This window comes from Podarcis gaigeae (assembly GCF_964106915.1).
Source record: "Podarcis gaigeae genome assembly, chromosome: 10".
Lineage (NCBI taxonomy): Eukaryota > Metazoa > Chordata > Lepidosauria > Squamata > Lacertidae > Podarcis > Podarcis gaigeae.
Genome location: NC_139686.1, coordinates 48,850,885 through 48,872,683, shown reverse-complemented (window position 1 = coordinate 48,872,683; position 21,799 = coordinate 48,850,885). Strand labels below are relative to the sequence as shown.

At 37.8% G+C, this 21,799-nt stretch overlaps 1 protein-coding gene across 2 annotated transcripts in view; it reads right to left on the bottom strand.

Moving 5' to 3' along the window:
• Positions 1 to 21,799, bottom strand: part of NELL2 (neural EGFL like 2) — a 111,973-nt gene that overhangs the window by 79,106 nt on the left and 11,068 nt on the right. For both annotated transcript variants that reach the window (XM_083699170.1, XM_083699171.1), the window contains exons 3-7: positions 14,178 to 14,328; positions 7,080 to 7,253; positions 6,860 to 6,956; positions 1,995 to 2,067; positions 1,756 to 1,838 (exon numbers count right to left, since the gene is read on the bottom strand). In XM_083699170.1, coding sequence (XP_083555296.1) covers positions 1,756 to 1,838; positions 1,995 to 2,067; positions 6,860 to 6,956; positions 7,080 to 7,253; positions 14,178 to 14,328 — 578 coding nt within the window. The remainder of the gene's footprint in view (positions 1 to 1,755; positions 1,839 to 1,994; positions 2,068 to 6,859; positions 6,957 to 7,079; positions 7,254 to 14,177; positions 14,329 to 21,799) is intronic.

Sequence of the window (21,799 nt, the reverse complement as noted above, 5' to 3'; positions counted from 1 at the left end):
TAACAACTCAGAATACGGCTGTAAGAATGACTGTGTGTTTTATCCCTTAGTCTAGATATAAATGTGTGCATTTATCTCTCTTGTGCTTATGGGCTGCCCCATTAATTCCAATGGAACTATCTATGGAATGAGCATACAGATCTCTTCTATGGAAAAGACTTCCTTTGAGAATAGGATTTCTCCACATATGTGTTTTTTATCTGAATGCATTCAGAAAATTACAGATAATAAATAGATTGTTTTGATGATAATTAGCAGCCCAGAGCCATATGTGGCAACCGGTTTTTAATGCATAGTGCTTGTGGTGATTAATGTTAGTTTGAGATATATTCACTGCTCTGGCATTGGGGTGTGATTGCTTAGAGGGAACTTAAGTGTAAATATCATGGAGGATAAGTCTATCCATTGCTACTAGACATAATGTAGATTATGCTCTGCCTCCATGGTCAGAGGCAATGTGTTTCTGAACACTAGTTGCTGTTCTCAGATCTTGCTGGCATGTTTCACACAGGCATCAGTTTGGCCACTGTGAGAACAGGATATCACAGATGCTGAACTCCATAGGCCATTGGCCTGATCCCTCTATCTATCTATCTATCTATCTATCATCTATCTATTTCAATACATTTTTGTTCCGCCTTTCCTCCAAGGAGCTCAAGGTGGCATACATTGTTCTCTTAGTTCCCATTTTATCCTCACAACAAAGCTGTGAGGTGGGTTAAGCTGAGACACTGAGTGGACTAAGGTTACCCAGAGAGCTTCATGACTGAGTGAGAATTTGCACCCTGACTTACCGGGTCCTAGTCCAACATTCTAACCACTGCACCATAATGTTGTACATTCCTGAGGTGACAATACCTACACTCTAATATATCATTATTATTATTTTGGTTATGTGATTATTCATTTTAAAACTTTTAGCAGGAATGAAGTTTCCACAATGAAACTTTTAGCCCTTAGCAAACTTTTGATGTATAATTTTCGGGACATAATTAAGTAGTTGCAGGTATTTCATGTGTAGTAAAATTATTATCACATTGACATAGATGCAACATCCAGGAATGCTGTTTTGTGCACTAAAAATATAAGAAGGTCAAAGGGTTTCAGGGGCACCTTAAAAATGTTTTGTGCATCTCCCATGTTATAATACTAATACTAATATTGCACTTGTCTTAATCAAGAATTATAAAGTAAATTACTAACTCCAAGACATTCTAGCATCATACATAAGACAGTAATTAAAATTATATTAACCTAGAATTATATTAATCTAACAGCCACTAATCACATAGGTAGCCTCAACAACAAATCTTCATACAGTGGTACCTCCAGTTGTGGATGGGATCCGTTCCGGAGCTCCAGTTGGATCCCAAGGTTTTCACAACCGGAAGTGCTTGTTCTGCGCATGCGTGCGGTGTGGTTGAGCACTTCTTATGTGCATGCGGCAAAACCCGGAAAAATACTTTGGGGTTTGCCATGTGCCTATCCTGATGGATACGTAACCAGAGGTGCACATAAGTAGAGGTACTACCGTATGCCAATCAGTGGTTCTGAATATTTTTCATTGATTTTGGTTCAGTTTTTTATTCAAAGAACAAATAAATATTTAGCAAAGTGTTATACAAGAGTCCATAAATATATATATATATATGTGCATTCATATGTACAAGTCCCTATATAGAGCAATGGTTCCAGAAATTTACCCCAACCCACACACAAAAAAGCAAAAATAACAGCAACCTGAGAACTTGTTACCTTTGCAGAGGTTTTGGCTAAAATATCTTGCAACTCCATAATTTTCTGCACAAGCCCATGGAAGTCATTACACGTTGGGCATGCTGAAATTACAAACACTAAATTTGTCAAATTGTACTTAGGGCAAGTCTGTCAAAATGCATTGATTATCAATTGAATCTCAAGAGAGATCTTGCAGGATAAATATTAAACAAAGTGCATCTCATTGTTTCTTATGGTAGAAGAAGTAGCAGACTTACTGCGATTAAGATCTGGGCACTGAGAGATAAATCCTTGAGGCATGACAAGTAATTGCACATCTTGCATTATGCCCTGTGTGAATGGGGGTGGGGGAAGAGAAAGGTTATGTTATTTTTTGTCTGTCAGCATTATATTAGAAAGTTAGCATTTCCATGTGAAACATTCTAGCACACAAAATAGGTATACTTCACTCACAAAAAGCAGTTTCCACAAAATTATTATATCTTGCTCTCCTTCACTGTATCATTAGGAGAGTAGAGTAGAAAGAAAATAGCTGTACATATACACACTGATACATACATATGCATTCAACCATTTTCAGAGACTTAAGATTAAATGTCAAGGTGTAATTAAGCAGCAAGAGACTAGTTGCCGTGACTTTGCCATTACTTTTATTTAGTCACTGAACGAAAGCTTTCAAGTGACCTTTAAAAACAATTTAAAAATAATTTGTACTTTCACTGAGTTTTAAGATACTCATTTAAATAAAATTTAAAAAGCAAGAGTACAAGTCACAACTATGATATTGTACTGCAAAATTTCCGTTCATGTCAATGTAGTTTAAGCAGGAGATTTTTATGTTAGATTGTGCACCAAGTCATCAAGGACCTCGTTAGCAAAACTTCATAAATCAGCTACAAAAAAAAACTGTGCAAGCAGATACTGAAAACTGCAAGTAGATGGTGCAATTCATACTATATATGTGTTTTGTGATTCTTTCTACACTCTACAAGGTTGTCTGGGTTTTGGGGTGGGAGGGATAGAGTCCGCAAAATCTGACATTTAATTAAAGAGGTATGAGATTTAGGTCTAAAAAGTAGGCACCTTAACTTATGCGGTATCTTTTCATTGTCATTGCCCCTCTATACTTCAATTATTTTAAATGGTCAATACATCCATTCACCTATATGCTTTAACAAGTTTGCCTGTTGATTTATTTTAATATATGCTAGGAGTAGCTGTCTCAGTTCTTTAAAAAAAAATGATATCACATGCACAAAACAGCATATAATCATAAAAATAGTAAAATATTATCCCAGAACTCTGTGAACGTAATCTATCATTTCAGTCCTTGCTTTCATCTCAAGCCCAGATCCCTTTCTTCAAAACAAAACAAAACCCTTCATGTTCATTGCTTTTATCTGTGAAATTTGGTGTTTATCAAGAAGGAACAAATAAAAGTCCAAGGCTTTAGTTCTAGGAGAAAAATATATCCATGTATGGAAAAACCAAAACAATGAGGTATAGAAGTGAAATGGAAAGAAACAAAAACTGTGACCAGAGTGTTGGACTGGGCAGTTAAGTGTATGAGGGCCATGACTCAAGGGTGAATTCACTCAGCTACTTTTTACACCTTTAAAATATGCAGGTAATCTAGCAGAGTAGCAAAGGTCACTATGTACTCAAATGTGGTCATACAAAATTAACTTCTATATATTTCCAGATGAACATAGTATTGCATCCCTAGGGGAGTGAAGAACCCAGAGACGAACCCAGTAAGAAGTGTTTTTTTCCATTTCTCTGGGCAGAACAATAATAGCCTAACCAATGAACCCTTTCCCAAGTAAGCCAGCGGTGAATCAATTCCTAGACATAAATAATTCTTCTGGTTTCTTAGTATTTTCATCTCTTCTGTCAAAGGCAACCCATAAGTATGCCAAAGGAAGTTCAATCAATACTATCAATTAACTTGCTCTGGACGTAGCAGACCCTGGCTATCATGCAGGCCTTGCGATTCCAGTTCAAAGGATGCTGATGAAGAACAGTCCTTCTTCCAAAGGGAATGAACAGACCATATTCTCCTGATACAGCCAATGAGTTTATACTCAGAATTTCCAGTGAGAAGAAAAATCCATTTAAATATTTATTGTGTTTCCTCCCTCTGAACATTGTTTCCAATTCTGCAGGAAGGCAAGGTGAATGCTCTCCTGGTTCTGTGCAGTGGAGAAAGCTTCTGGTGCCTTACATCAAGTCCAACCCAATGAAGGGAGAAAGCCGCTGCCTTCAGCCTTCTTGTCTCTAACCCCCTGTAGCCGCATTTCTCTCAATGGAATATTTTTAATCTCTGGCCACTAGAGTGTGCTAAAAAATTGAAAACAAAGAAAAAGATCCAGAAGGAAGTAGAAAGGCAAACTTAAAAGCTTATGTTCCCAATTCAATTGCTCTCAAACAGTAATACGACTGGAGAAATGGAAAGCTTTTTAACTGCAGCAACTTTGAGATATTCTTTTGGAGCTGGAATTACTGTTCCTTTGCAGTCCTGGCTCATCACATGCCTACAAAGCATGAGTCCAAGAGATTTTTGGTTTGCCCCACCACTTTCCCTGGGGAAACCCATTCTTTACTGCTGAATCTGAGCAACCGTCAATCTGTGGAAAAACCTGATTGGGATTTGCTCCAATTCAGCAGTAAAAGACAGGTTTCCATGGGGGGGGGGGCAGGTGGGACAAGCAGAAGTGTGGACAAGCCCTCAATCACTTGTGCCTGCCTACTGTCCATGGTGGGGGAAGAACCCACCTGAAGAGGGTGGAAAGCCTATGTGGATAAGCACTTCCCAAATGCATTATGAATATTCATATTCTGTCTGCCCAGTTCTGAAAGAATGACTAATAATACAGATAATGACATTTACAAGGTTTAGTGTAGCAGAAGGCTTGCTAAGAGATGAAAATATGCCAACTGGAAATAATCTAGTTTACTTAGCGTGGATTGCTTTAGAAGCACAATGTCCATGCATATTTTCTCAATAGTTTATAAAGAGCTTATAAAGGAACGGTGCTCTCTCAAGGAGATAATACCCAGAGCATGAAAGACTTTAAAAGTCAGAACCAGAGTCTTGAACTGGGCTTGGAAGCTAATTATGAATGAGTGAAGCTGCCAAATAACTGGTTTTATTCCTGCCTACCTAATCTATTAGCCACAAATGGGGTCAGGGTTCCACGCACAGCCCTACCAAATACTTCTCCTGGAATCTGCCATCTGCAGTGTGGGCCTTGCTGGTAACCTCACCATCATGATTTAATCTACACTTATTTTGGAGCAGATCTCTAAACTGAGAAATTGGAAAAATAATTATAATAATAATAAAATAACCCGACAATATCAGTTGCCTTGCCAGCAGCTGTGCCTTGAGCAAATTGCAACAGAAGCCAAAGTAAACGTACTTTGAAGTAAGTCCAATTAATCTTCTGTATAGTACGGTGTCCTAAGGTTTGCAACCTAAGTAACCCTTTAAGGAAAAACAAGAACAATTTCTGGATGTCTACAGGTCTGGAGCTTTCCCCATCCTGTTTACCTTTTTCCTCCTTCACTTAACATCTAGTCTGAAGAAGAATTCTGAGGAACCCAAAATTTGAATGTGATGGTGAGTCCTATCAGAGCACTCTCAGCATTGGCATTCCACTGAAATGCCCTCAGCTTGCCTCATGAACGGTTGGTTTCTGCCCAGTCTGAGTACATATTTATTTGTGCAAGCATTTGGAAATAAACTGAATTGATCAGGTCCTGAGCTATTGATAGCTGCTGTTTGGACTGCTGGTGTGTTTTAATGATTTCCAATTGTTTTTCATTTTAATGTATTGTTTTGTGATGATAATGCCATGCTCCTGTAAATATTGTATGCCAACCTGGGATAATTGTTGGTGAAGGGCAGCCAATCAATTAATTCATGTAGGCTGTAGTACTACTCTCAAAGCAACATATGAAAGCCAATAATGGTGCTTCTTGCACAGAAAGCTGTGGGCTCAACATATGCCCAGATGTAAGCAACAATCTCTTCATGTGCTACTCCATATCAGCATCTTTCCTCTGTTCAACATGCAGAATGATCTACAGTCCTATGCACACATTATTCAGGTGTAAGGCATACTCAAACACAGAATGGAAAAGGGCAGCATTTTTAGCCCCACTTGATGTCAGGGAGTTTGGGGGTTTGTTGTTTGTTTTTAAGCCATGCACTGAACATGGTTGTTTGCATAGGAAGGCAACTGCATGAGCACCTTCTACCAGATAGAAGACACCTGGTTGTGCAGGTATTCCAATCATGCTGATTCCATACGTACAAGGAGACAAACTTTGGCCTTTTTATACAGACAATTGTGCTCTGTGCGCAATTGTTTAAAAGTGGGGGTTGCTAAAATAGCAGCCATACCCCATTCTGTACTTGAGTATGCCTTACATCTGAGTAATGAGTGCCTAGAGCTTATGCATTAGAGAAAAGTGTTTTCATTACAGAAGTACAGCATTAAAAAAAAAGTTTCCAGATTCCCCTGTTCTGTCCTTCTTTCTTCTATATTCCTTGACCCTTCTGTATTGGTCACCTTATCAGATACAAAATGCCATATTAGATTTTGTTGACCTGACTCAATATGTTATCTTAGTTCTTGTATTGCTTATGTTCACACGGCTGCATAGATGTGAAACCAATCAACACTGAATACACACTATTGCCAAAAGTACTGTTTTTTTCTGGGCAAATAAATGACTTTTAGTTCCAGGTCAGGCTCATTGATGTTTGCAAGTCATTATATTACATTTACAGAGAGGAAAATAAAATGTTAACAATTCTTATTTAACACAAACACCACCAGTGCACTAGTAAACAAACAAACAAACAAACAAACAAACAAAAACATAGTTTTCAAGTACTGACTTGAGCAATAAAGCTACAAATGCACTCTTTGGCCTGATATAGCACCCCCAAAATGTAACTGAATGATCAGCCAATTCAAATGAAATGTAGTACAAATCTTGAAATCAGAGATACGAGTGCCCCAAGTTCACATTCATTTGAGATAACTTCTACAATCTATGTAGAAGATCTAACTTTAAAATTAAATATATATGTATATGGAGGAAAACATACCTTGAAGTAACCATGTGCACTATTCCTTTGTCCCAACCAAAAGGTTGTGCCAAGAGGTAAATCCAGATAAGGCTTTTCCACCACTCTCTCATAAATTCTGTTTTTAAATGAGAGAACAGGAGCAAAGTAAAAAAGAACAAGAAATTACTTTCATACTATCCAGTAATGATCTAAAATGCTGCAGCATTTTCAAGTAATTGAAACACAACTCTTCACTTACTTATTGCAGTCTACATGCAAAATGAGGTGTGATGCACTGATTGCTAAAGAGAGCCTGTGCCACTTGTCATCTGCCAATATGTAAGGAAACACTTCCGTATGTGAGTGATGGCTTCCTGAACGGTAGTGCAATCTAATTTCATTTCTATGGCCGCTGCTTTCTAGTTCCAAGTACCTGCACCAGAAATGGATCATCAATTCATGAAGCAATGTTAATAAGGAGGAAACAGAATTCATACTGGTTTATAAACAGAAATGAGAGAAAATCCAATTTATACATTATTCACATCTAAGGCATGATTTTGTTGCCTCTCGGATGGGGTCCCACTTTTAGCCCTTCGCCTGATGTGATGCCTTCTTCTTCCTCCAACCACAGCACATTGTGCACAGTTGTCTGTAAAGAAACTGCAATGAGCAAGCTCCTGCTTTTGAGTAGGGCCGCTGCCATGATTATGATACATGAAGATGCCTCCATCGTGCAGAGGCCCTATATATGATCAAGACACCATGTGTTGGGTTTTCTTTACGGACAACAGGCTTTCAGTGTGACAGCCCCCATTTTGTGGAACAACATTCCTGTTGATTCCAGTATTTGTACAGTGGTACCTCGGGTTAAGTACTTAATTCGTTCCGGAGGTCCGTTCTTAACCTGAAACTGTTCTTAACCTGAAGCATCACTTTAGCTAATGGGGCCTCCTGCTGCCACCGTGCTGCCGGAGCACAATTTCTATTCTCATCCTGAAGCAAAGTTCTTAACCCGAGGTACTATTTCTGGGTTAGCGGAGTCTGTAACCTGAAGCGTATGTAACCTGAAGCGTATGTAACCCGAGGTACCACTGTATTTCCCTTTATTGAAATATATATATATATATAGTAAAAAATCTCCTTAGAAAAGCAGCACCATATGCCTTTCTTTTATTTCTGCACTTCTCTCTTCAAAGAAACATTCCCAGCTAACAGGAAATTTCAGGCATTTCTGACTTGTTTTGCACACCTAGCAAAGTGCATTTATTTTCACTTCAACATTCAAGGTGTCTCAAAGCACTCTAGTCTCTGTATTAATGAACACTTAACTGAAGTCAGCAACAAAAGTTATGCATGCAATAATTCTTTGTTCTGTGGCCAATTTTTATTGCACTGGCAAGAAGTCAAAACCAACTGAATATATATATATATCCGCAAACAAAATAGTAGAGTTGACAGAATATATGCCAATTGAATTACCTCTTTTATCACCACAATCTTAAAAGGATTGAAATAAGGCCATTTTTAATGAAACAAAACAAGACAGTGATAGAATAGGCCAAAGCACTCTTCACATCTTAATTATCTATTTATTTAAAATTAACATGTGAAACAATGCAAAATTAAGCAGAACTATTCATAACTCTGAGCGCTAACAACAGAGATATGGCATTACGACAAAATAATCTAGCCCCTTTAATTGTGTTCACATGAACTAGTAGTGAATTATCTACAGGAGCAGTGCATAAAACATGCACCTCTCAGTCTGACTGCATGGTGAATGAGCTCCTATACCCCTTGAATAGACTATAGTTTCATGGATTATCATGGCTGTGCAATAGTATCAGTGACTCCTGAATTAATCTTTCTATTTAAAGCAGAGGTGCAGAATCTTCTACCCATTGGTCTAGTTAATCTCAAAGGCCATTTCCCCCAACCCTTGCCCTACACCTAACATCATATATGATATCACTTGCAGGCATGTAAAGATGCAGCCCTTTACTGAAAGCACAGTTCACAGGTACGGGTCAGCAGCACGTGCAAAACCCTTTTACTCTGCCTGTGCTGCTTGATTTCAAACTGTAAGGGCAAATGAAAACACTTCACCTGATACCATGATAGAGGCAGTGGTCATAAAACATCAGGTGGGTTTGGAGAAGTCAGAATTTGGCAGCCAGATCCAGCTCCCTATCCCACCAAGCATAAGAACAAATGAAATAATAATAATGATAATTTGTAGGTTCATTGAATTATAGAGTCTGAAGGGACCCCAATGGTAATATGGTCCAAACCCCTGAAATGCAGAAATCACACCTAAATAGCCTTTATTCTGTTTTTACTTGACATGACTAGGTTTTTGCACCTTCCATTTCCCTTTTACTTGTGTGGCTTTTTCTCATGGATGCTTAATATGGAAATTCTATTGGCTCGAAACTTTATACTAGAGCAGAAGTAAAATTCAATTTTTAAAATCCAAAATCCAGCAATATTCCAGCATTTTCAAAGATTTTTGAACTCCATTTCTGAAATTAAGCTTTGAGAGAACCTTTTTAAAAAGACTGATATTTTCATTTAATTTTTCAAACTTGCTTTTAATTTCCCCCCAAATTATTATTCCGTTGCTTGCTGCTGCTGCTGCTGCTGCTTTTTACAAAAATGGAAACTAGAAAGAAAGTGGCAAAAAAAGTGTCTACAGATAGTGAATTCTATTTCTCCTAACTGGTGATTTGTTCAGAAGTGAGATTACTGGAAAAAACCAACCATGCAATGCAGGCAAAAACTGATGAAGACAAAGTATGCAAATCTTCACAAGCTTGGCATTTGCCAAACTAAAAAAGACAGAATTATTTTTTTATTCTACATGTTCTTTTTAAAAACTCTAATATACCCTCAAATGTGACTTGACTCTACCATTAGAGAACAATTTCAAGCAAGAACTTCAGTGAATGAAATTTTACAATTTGGCTTCCTGTCTGACCTGCATAAATTATACTTATAAATAAACTTTCTTTTTAAAACACAATGCCAATACAATGCTAAAGGGGAGGGGGTATCTCAACTACTGGGAGCATGATCTAAGTAGAGTTCCTCTCTGCAGATGTTCCTGCTGGTAGACAGTTGGTAGATAACTTTTGCCCTTCCCTCTGGAGTCACAGAACCAGCTCCCATGCTGTTCCAGAGGGTTAGGTGCCATAGAACAGTATTAGAGAGTGCAGGGTCAGCAAATTTCACACACACCCCCCCCCACTCTACTGAATCAAAAGCCTTCTATAAATAAGAGCCTTTCTGATGACTAAAGGTGAAATCTAGCCCGAACCCATGATATTTTTGTTGCATCAGCAAATTCTGAGTAACTTCTGAAGCTTCATACACAAGGTGGGCCAGTAAATATAACTCATTAAAGTGTTTGCTCATGGGAAGTTTTATAAACTGGAATATTTTACACCATATTGCCAGAATTCATTTTGTGCACTGACAAGAAGTTTAAAAATTAAATGAAGCCTAGCTGCCAGGAAAAAAACCAGAGAAATATAGCAGGACATCCATCAATTTAATGACCTGCTTTATAACCAATATTTGGGGTTATTCCAACTTGACAAGGTTAAACAGAAAACAAATACTTATTTTAACTGCTTCAACACATTTCCACTACTCACGGTGTCAAGAATGTTCAAGAATGATCAAACAGTTGCCCAAATGACTAAAGAAATCTGGTTGATGCTTATGCTATTAAAACTGAGTGATAAGAAAATATTAGATGAATACGACAAAAATAAATTGATGTCATTGATACTTCTTTTGATGGAACTTACAAGATTCAAGTAATAGATAAAGTAGTTGTGGTATGTTGCTTGTAAACTATGAGAGATCAGGTAATGAAGCAGAAACAGAAGGAAAATAATGAGGACTATGGCAAATCATACCCACTTCTAAATCCAAATACTTATTTTGGAGCAAGTGGTCTTGTACACTTTAGATATCCACCCCCTACTTTACGCCAAAACCTTTTACACATTTATATTGTTTTTTCTGCTGTAACCATGTATCTAAATACCAAAGCAAGTATTTACTTCAGTTTTTCCTTCAGTAGATATGAATAAACTGTACAAGCACAGTCTTAAGTTGAGCACACTTGCAGTTCAATGAGCTCACTGTTTCTGACTAGCATCATTTAATAAAATAAGTATTCAACTCAAAACATATAGTCTATGTTTGAAGTTTTTCTAATTTCTCATTTTCTTATTTGCTCATCTGAAGGGAAAAGTGCTTCACCCATTTGTGCTCATTATTTAAACCAAAATCCACAAAGATTTCTTAGGGCATTGGGATTAACATTTATTAGTACTGATGACCTCTTATCATCAACAACAAGATGAAAGATTAATGAGGAAATCACACAAAATGGATAATAGATTCACACTCTATGGTTCAGTGTAATAGAGGAGCAATTGGTGGCAATCATTAATTTGTATATAATTAAGAGATCATACTTGGTTAGTTTCTAATAAAATGTATTTCATTCAACACAGCTTAAGATGCTTTCATTAATCAGAAGCTGTATTCATAGTTTTTATGTTATAGCTGCACTTAAACTACAGAAAAGGAATTTGATCTGCAGAAAGTCAGTCTTGCCATCATTGTCCTAATAATCTGATTTGTTGATACTAATCTTGTTTTGTTGAATTATAATTTCTAAATTTCATCTATGCTACCATATTTTGAACTACTTGCAATTGTCCCATATCTGACACTAGTGCACATGAGAATGTAGGTCCAATTTGGACCCTTACTTCAACTGCCCTGTGACTCACATAGTGAAGGAGAATACAGATGTATCCCACCTTTTCATCACATGTGACATGGGTGTTGCACATGAAAGCCCATACATGTTATGGTCTGATTTATACACTTTCCCGCTCCTACCCCAAAACAGAGAAAATGGGCTGTTGCACATACTGCCCTTAGATGAACTGCCCACTTGACATTTCATACTATACCCATGTAAGACGGGCATTGCACACAACCACACCTCCACCATACACATTGTGGACCAGCCCAGTAAGAGTCTGAAGAAGGCCACTGGGGGATATATTTTTAAAGCACATTATCATAATTAGACAGTGGGCTGAGCCAGGTCTACAAGCTCTACAGAAAGGGCAGCTAAACTCTCTCAGTCCAAGGGACACATTTACCCATGGGCTGCATGGTCAAAGTGGGTGTGGTCTCCAGGGGCTGCATGTCAAAGTGGGTGGGCCCAAAGTGTACAGTAGGTGTTGCAAGAACTGCAGTTCTCAAGGCTGACTTTCAAACAACTTTCAAACAACTCATTGACTTGAGAGATTCAAGGACAGAGAGAAAACGAGAGGGCTGGTGGCAGCAGACCTAACATTTTGCTCTGGGAGTTACTCACATTCACAGGTAGGGAGTAGGTGAGCTATATTGGTTTCTATTCCAACTTTTACCTTTGTACAGCAGGCTACATTCCAAACAAACAAAAGTCACAGATTTCTACACATGCACATCCACACGGCAAGTGGCTTTCCAAGCAAGAACAAATATTCAAAGAGGGCACAGAAAAGGATTCATAGTAGTGTGGCCTGTGGCAAGATGGAGAGGCCTGGAGGACCACATTCAACCCTGAGCCTGAGGCTACCTACTCCTACTATGCATACCTACCTGGGAGTAAGCCTCCTTGAGGTCAATGACACTTACCTCTGAGTAGAAATCAGACAAATCATGTGCCTAAACCTCTACAGGAGCATGTTCTCAATATTTGTTTTAATTCTTTGAGGGACTGAATTGAGAAATTTAACCCACCAAGAAAATTCAATAAAACTCCAATAATATTTTCAGGATGTGCCGCTAAAGCCCAAAGTATCCCTATACCATGACCATCTTCTTTCTGGGATTATAATAGTCCCAGCTATGTTGGATGTGGTGGGCCTTTCGAGCTCACTGCTACTCTGCATTATCTGAAAGATGCTAAAATGTTATTAAATATGATATGCACCTGTGATGAAAAACTTTCTATATCTTCAGGTATCTGCTTACGTAAGCATGTACAAAGTTCTAGCCAAACCAACTGTACCAATTTCAAATGACTTGAATTCTTACAAAAACAGCTTCTTAGAAAGGTTCTGCCATTGTTCCTCTTGTTTCGCATGTGCAATTGACAACATAAATTTAAGAGGCACTCTAAGGAGCTTTTAACACTTAATTTAAAATTACCATGTTAACAATCATTATAATCCCTGTGAGATACAATATAAAGTTGTTCAACAGTAATAACATAAAAGGTATACACCATCCCTACCATAGTTAAAGGTAGTTTAACTTTCCCATAGTCTGTTAGAAAGAATGAAAATGTCCCTATTACAGCATGATAGCTCAGTTGCCAATCATATGCTATTTAATGGCAGCAAAACCCATTTGTTTCAATGAGATGCTATAGGAGCTTGAAGTTTGAGTTGAAAATTCATATCGTTTCATGGATCATTGTTGACAATTCTTTGCTAGGGTCATATGTTGACTGTTTCAGCAGCTGCAGCAGATGCGTAACAATCTTAATAACACCTCTTTTAACTGTGACAATTTTCTTGTCGTATCATGATGAAATCATTCTCAAATGCCCTCAGGTCACATAGTTTAGTCTCTTAGACCTAACAGCATTGCTTTCCTTAAACCAAACAGCATTGCTTTTCCATTTATTACTATCGCTGTTATTTCTGTAACCTTGGATAGTCTTCACTGTTTGAAAGTAAGTGAGGCAAATAGTAAGAAGGCACACAGGTAAGACAACAGATGCTGTGAAATAGTACAGGGCTTTTACAGGCAATGAGGTTGAGCTGATTTACACTAGATGAGGATGAGATCCACAGTAGTGTGACAGGCAAATGGTAGAAAAACTTTTTTATGCCCTTAGCAGTGGGAGACATTTAAATGGTGACAGCTGTTGATAGATACTAGTTATATAATCTGTTGATAGATCTTAACTTGTGAATTTCTATCTATTTACATTATTCACAGTCATATGAGCCACAGTAATTTCCAAGTAGTGTTGCATATATGTCAGCTAATATTCCAATCATATAATTAGTGGAAAGTGACTCCAATCTGCTTCCACAAAATTCATTTCTACATAGATATGCTTAGTATCGCAGCATAAAGCAGCAGTCCCATACACTTTTACCTGGAAGTAAGTCCCACTGAACTCAGTGGGGTTTACCTCTTGAGTATAAATGCATTGGGTTATGCTGCATATTAATCTCAGGTTTCTCTTTCTGATTTATTTTAATCTTATTTCACATTTCAGCATGCCAGCAAAAAACAATAAATATTAAGTATCTGCACCTACCTGTGATCTAAGTGGTGAACAGAAAAAATAACACCTGAATTTAAGCGAGTTTGTTTGAGTGACACCAAAATTGTGAATTCATGTTTATTTCTTAGCTTCTGAAAAAAGAGTTCTGCTTTCTCTGGAGATGCTTTTACATTTCTTGAAGCACCTAGAATGAAACAAAAAAATGAGAGTTGCTTTTTTTTACCAAAAGTACTCTATGTATCAGTAGTACTAAGCATGAAGACAAATATTTACAGTTGATTAAACTTTGAAACTGTAGTTTGTATAGTATTCCACAATGTAACTCAGATGACAGTAGTGCTTCCATCAACAAAAAGGGGAAGCAGCAATTACCAGCTATCCCCCCCCCCTCTTGCCTTCAGTCTCTGCATTCCCCAGATCTGCTCCAGGGTGTTGGGGGACCCTGTAGGTGATATTTAGGTGTGTGTAAGAGAGGTGCAAGAGAACAGAAATCTCTGGAATTAGTTTTCCCATTCTTCCATTGATAGAAACCTCAACATCAGCTGAGCAATGCTGTTGGATGTAGCCCAGTAACTACTCAACTGACAATTCAGTCCCACAAAGCTGTCAACCATCTTTTGGACCAAACCATTACATGCTTTTAGTGTGGATTCACATAGTCTTGTATTTATACTGAAGAATAAAATGTTATCCTGTCAATTAAAGTCTCTAAAGACTTACAGAGAAATCTATTGTTAAAATCTGAGCATAAAATGGCACTATTTATGAGAGCCAATTCTTTCTAGAGATCACCAAGGATGGATTTAGCCCAACTGATAATACTTAAGCATTTCATTTTTGAAAGAATATCAAATTAAAACTGATAGTTTAAAAACTTTGAATACTTTTATTATCCTTGCTGCTTTGGCTCATATGGTTCTTTGAATGCAATACATCTTTACCATTTAATGGAAGTGTTTAATAAATTATGAAGCAACTCAAATACAATTACTTCCCAGTGTTCTTTCTTTTTTAGCCATGGCATATTAAGACTCAAGTAACACGCTTTTGTATTCTGTATGATGGTTTGATGTGCACTAACAATTTCTGGCAATATAAACAATTTATTCCCCAAAGGACGGAAGGAAAAACACACACGGAGAAATGTCTTTCACCTCAAGGTCTTAACATGCAGCAAACTTCTACAAAACACAATGGTACTTTACGTTTTGCAAAGAATGAAGAATAAAATCCACAATTCAAATCAAAAGCATTAAAATTTTAAATAGTATGTTTTCTAATAAGCACTAGTGTTTATAAATATTTAAGAAGGCATGTAATTTTGCAGTTAGAAATTGTTGTGGAAGACTGTAATTCTTAAATTATGCTGTATTCTACCTTAAGCATGGACTGCCCACGTCACCACAATATTGTTATGAGTTTGGGTATAGGGAGCAGGCTGTATGCCAAGACCTTTCTAACCCTGGGATCCAGGGTTAGTGTTAAAATATAAGCAAGGCTAGCTTACAGATGAGGTGATTACCTGGGTGATGGGCCATTAAGGGGAACAAAGGAATGGATCTGTGTGAGACAGCAAATGGGTCCTCAACTGGCTGGTAGTTAGAAAAAGAACAAAGACAAGAACTGAAAGTTCAGTGGCATGAGCTAAAAGCAAAGCAGCAAAAGGGCATAGAGAGAGGAATGCATGATTTGTGTTTGTATCCAAGGCTGCAGCTATGGGATAAACAAGAGCCTTTTGGGATGTTGATGCTGTGAACCTCTCCAGGTTGAATTTCCTAGGCACTGACACCAAGTGCAGGTCCTTCAAGGCCAGTGCTAGTGAGAACCAGTTAAGTAAGACCTGTGATAGGAAGGGGTGTTTGTTCCTTCAAGATGGGAGGGATGAGTGTGCACTGTTTTGAAGGTTCTTTTAATCAAGCATCATGATTGATTACATCAAGTCATGGGATAGGGTCCAGCATTTTGCTTGAATCTGGCTTAGGTCATTAAATGGAGCCCTTCACAATGTAGTTACTATTGCCTGTTATGCTGCTAAATCTGAAAAGTGACTGTATGCTCAGCGATCTCCTACCTAACTTCATCTATGCTGCGTAAGTGGTTATTCAGTTGTTAGTAAGAAAAGATAGCTTTGCTATTTTTAAGCTTCCAGGTTACTTTACCTTGTTCTGTTATTAGAAACCTGTTTAAACCTTGCAACTTTCTATCAATAAAGCAATATTATAATAAAGTGTTTGAGTTCCTGGACCTCCCCAGCTTGGTTATGGGCCAATCTCCACAAAGATCAACTCACTCTGCCTCAACATCTGCAAAAAAATCTGATTCACCCAACCTTTGGAAATAAATTTGTATTTACTTCTCTTGCCTTGGTGAAAACTCTTAAAAGAGAAGAATCAAAAGACTACATTATGGAGTCTGCTGCAATAGTAAAGATTTGATTCACCCATCGCCTATTCTCAATGTGTCCCTGCACAGGTAGGTTTAAAGCTGGGTGTGCTATTAAGATTTCAATGCCAAAAGTGGGTACCACTTGCTAAAAGGGAAAGGAGTTCTGGCTTTTCTGCCAACAAGATAGGCTTGTTTTCAGTTATTTCTATATGTGCCCAGCAATGGTTTGTGCACAGGATGCAGGTTTATAGAGAAATTATTTTCCCATTACACCATGATTTCATGCCTTGGATTGGTGTTCTAAACCATGCTTGCTGGTTCAGGTAGGATGAAAGGTTCTAAACACTTTGAAAATATCTCTCTAATGGAGAGAGATTGCAATCTAAGCATAACATACCCATGAGCTAAGTCCATCATTCTGTTGATTGAGACAACAGATACAACTGTGACGTTTTCCAAAGTTTAAAAAATGTTGAAATTCCCTGGTTTTTATCTGATTCCAGTTTTCATCTGACATATAAAAATGAGTATTGGAAAGACACAGGGTTAGACTAGGTGGGCCAATTTAGCCTAGTAAATGAGGCCAAAAGAGGATATTGTTGTAATCTATTTTTAAAAAATCAGAGGGATTGACACAAAAGTGTTTGGCATTATTTAACATTAAAATATAATGGATACAATGACAAATAGCTACAAACTATCCACTAGTAACTCTAAGATTATTATCAGGTGCTTTATAACTATTAGATATGGAAAATAAATATGGAAGAAGCTCTCTGAAACAGTGGCCAGAACAGTGGCTATCTCTTTCATTTTCAGAACATATATATGTTTACTATGATACTCCAGTTAGGTCCTGGTTGAGTAATGGGTTTTCTACCATGAGTGTCTGCTCATTAGGATTTTAGTTTTGTTTTTCTTTTTTAAAAAACACATTCATTGTATTTGCATTTTTAAATATTTGGGTAAGAATTGCCTTGAGACGGTGACTTAGAAGACAATTAATAAATCAACTGTAATATAATAGTAAATTCACTCATTGAGGAGTAAATCCCACTGAATTTAGTGGGGTTTACTTCTGCACAGTCATGCAGAGCTGGACTGCATGAATTACATGTATAAAAAGCTTCAGAGAGAAACTTATGCAAAATATATTAAAAAATAATTAGAGCCAGAGAAGAAAATAAGAAGTATCAAAAGTTAAATTTTGGTAGAAATGAAACAAGATAAATGAAGAATAGGCAAATCAGTAATGATTGCAGAATGTTCAATTAGCATGTTCCCAGTGTTAATTGGAATGGAGACTGTTTCATTATTAAACCATATTTTAGCTACTTCCTTCAACTCTAACGCCAATTGAATTTGGTGAGAGATAGCTACCTTTTGATAGACACAGGGATGATGAAAACAGTTCACTTGTCATGGCTACTCTGCAATACTTATAGAAAGTAATATTTTTGCAATATCTTCTCCAATGGATGGCCTGACCTCATAAACCCATATCCATCCAGACCTAAACAGATTTTACTAGAATTTCACCCATATTACTAATGAAATGTCTGGGAACTTTACTTAACTAAGCCTTCTGCAATTTGACCCAGCTCTAGGTGTTTTTCTCACCCAAACCAATTACTTCCTGTTCTGTTTGACCCTTCCTTGAGGAATATGAAAAATGAACCAGCTAGACTTCAAATAGGTGCCAGTGAAGAAGAACCAGGACAAAAGTTCAGCAAAATGTCTATGTGCTGATAATTGAAATGCAAACCCATTTTTTATTCTGGCTGCCCTTGAACTATCAGAGTAATTTTTAAAATGTTCTATCCACTGTGTTTCAGCAAATTGTTAGCGCAAGTTTAATTGTGACACCTGCCTCCTAAAGTAATAGTTCATGAATTAATAAAACGTTTCCAACCTAAGCACTTTCCTAAAAATGAGCACTTTCATGAAATATTTCAAAGGTATGAATTCCAGAATACTGTTATTAAAAGGTTTATTAATATGGCATCTATAGTTTAATGTAATTTACATAAGCAATTTATATTGTGCAAAGCTTAAATTTAATCCCAAATATGGAAATATATCTCCAACACACAAGAGCACACAACATGAAGCAGAGTTTATTGGCTTACTATTGATAGAAATCATGGTTTAGAATAAGGATGAGGAATTTGCTGCTTTCCGGATACTGTTGAACACCAACTCCCATCAGTTACAGTGAGCGTGGCAGTTGGTGTCTTGGTGGTCACATGTTCTCTTTCCCTAGCCTGGAACATAGGTTCCAGAACCTATGAGCCCATATAATTTAGACTGATTTGTCTATTAAATTTCAAAGGAGATCTATTAAAGAGCCCAAAATTCATGTGAAATGAGAGTTAAGACTTTCTCCCTCGGTGAAAAGATAGTTGCAGGAGCAGAAACTGCTTCAGTACTATGTCAAAAGTTTGGAGAAAAATAATAATTCCAAGACTCATAAGCTTCTTGTCCCTGGGATATCTCAGATAACAGTACAGTGGTACCTCGGGTTAAGTACTTAATTCATTTAGGAGGTCCGTTCTTAACCTGAAACTGTTCTTAACCTGAAGCACCACTTTAGCTAATGGGGCCTCCTGCTGCCGCTGCGCCGCCGGAGCCAGATTTCTTAACCTGAAGCACTATTTCTGGGTTAGCGGAGTGTGTAATCTGAAGCGTATGTAATGCGAGGTACCACTGTAATGAGAAAACACAGTGGAACAGATTCCTCCACTAAAGAAGTAACAGAATCATCTTAAATCCCCACCACAACGATCACCAGTCCCTAGGATTGCTTCCCTTCTAGTTGCCTCAAATAGCAAGGAATGCTCTTCATAATCTCTGCAGCACCCAGCATCCTGCCATCATTACCACACCACAGCCAGAAGTGACACGTAGTGTTCCAAGACACTTATCAGAATTGACAGATTACATTTGTGAGCCACTCTTTCTGAGACATGCTCTGCTCATCTGTCTGCCAGGCTCCATACAGCCTACCATTCTCTGTCCATGGTCCTGATGTGATGCCTACATCCTACATTCCTAATGTGAACTGTTCGCTCTTCCGTGCTGCTTTCCTACTGATACCTGAATTCACCTATTTCTAGAACTGAAACTACTCTCTGTGGCTGTGCACCAGCCTTGAACAGTGCCATGGCTTCCTCCACATGAAGCCAATATAGTTGCCTACAACTGTTTCCCGAAACTCCTTCAGGTGCCTGATATCCATTTGAAAGTTTGATGCAGCTACTAACTGGACATTCCTAGCTATGAGAAAGTTTTATAGAGTTCATCCTGTGGGTGAAGGGGGTTTATAACTGATGTCAGGAAGCATTGCTTTAATAATATCTGAATTTAACTTGTTTTTTAAAAAAAGTTATAATTAAATCACTCCTAAACGTTGGTCATTACTTACTACAGGAATAGGTAATATCAAAACTGAATGAAGTCTCCTACCTGTTTACATCTGGCTATAGCAACTCACACAGCCCCAGTTAACATGACCACTTTATGACAATTCTAAATTGGTGAGATTATTAGATACACAATAAGGTTTCCCAAAAGATGGGATGTTACCACTGTTCTTGCTGAGCCCAGCAAAATATACCACAGAGAGTCCTCTAACAGCCTGTGGAAATGATCTTAAGGAGGAAGAGCAGAGAGAATGCAAGTAATAAGATGTCATCTCCTCATTTTCCATGCTACATTTGGCCACTTAACTAAGAGAAAGAGGCTATGCTGCACAACTGTTGCTTAAGCAAAACCAGGGTTTACCAGGGCAGAGTTCTGGAAAACAATATGCTTCTTAAATGAACTGTCCTTTGTATAACCTGACAAGTGAATAACCACAACTTGCTCCTACACTTCTACAGATATGAAATACTGCTTCCTGAGGAAGTCCACTAGCTTCCTGGACCGTTTCAGTCAAACCAAATTGCCACAAGAGTATCTGCGATACAAAGGCTCAACATATGGTTTGTAGAAGAAGCATGTATACCCTTAACATTACACCTGCCTACAGCCTTCCAGATGTTTTTTGAATCCCATTAGACTCCAAGCAATATGGCAATGTGGCCCCCAAGGTATTAAAGAAAGACTCCAAACTTCCCTTTCTTACATGATGTTTCATTTACACATTTCATATTTACATCATGCTTTGATAAAGGTGATAATGGCATTAAATTTATTACCAAGGCTTGGTGCAAGCAAGCTGTGAAAAGTACTGTGAGAATATTGTGCTGATGCCCTATTCCTAAACAGGCATATGGAAATTAATTCTATAGAAACTTTTTTCAGTGGCACTGGCCATGCTTAAAATCTCAGGCAGTGAAACCTTCAAGTCATTTTATTAAGAAAATACTATATTAGCATCCTTGTTCTACAATCAGCTACTTCATTCTAAACTTCATTCAATGGAAATAAGCATAACTAGGATCATATACTTTGTACCCCCAGCCCCCCAAAAAAGGCTTTTTGACAAAACTTCCTCAACCAAATTGGAGTATGTATTCATATAATCAGCTTCTAACTGTTTCAGCTATAAATCAATTTTTAAGTGTAGATTTGTTGAACAGTCAGAATTTAATTTCAGCCACTTGTGAACAGCTGAGGTCTTTAGACATCACAGTCTTGGGAATGTTGATAAAGGAGCTTTAATCTCTGCAAGCATTCCAGAAGTGTCAGAATCATGATGCAGCAATAAATTAATGATTTCACTAGATTGGCTGGGAAGAGGACTTAGTTCTGCAGAACATCCGGAAAGAAGAATACATATCTGGCAATGATATTCACTTTCATTATTTACAATGCTATTTCCACACTCAGCTACTTTTTTAATAAACGTGATGGAAGAAAAAGCCAATCAAACAGTCAGAATCTCTCTAAGTACGTTATCCAAGGCAACAACGTGCTTCTCCTCTGACAATGGCCATGATGAGAACATAAGCACATTTATTACAAAGACAGACATCAGTACTGTGATTCTGCAAAAGCACAAATCTATTTTTAATCACACATTTTCATTCAGATTAGTACAAGAGACACCAGATTGTGGCAGGGCATAAGAGACAAAGGATGACAAAATGCAATAGAGGATGGGGCTCCTTTGGTGAACACAGCCCTTCTTACACTGCAGCATGATGGCAAGACAAATTGTGCTTCTGGAATGAAAAAACAAAAGTGGTCTTCAGCTGGTGGGTCGCGTCACATAAAGGGAACACACAAACTAACCTATGGTGGGCCACCCTTCAGTGCTGCCACCA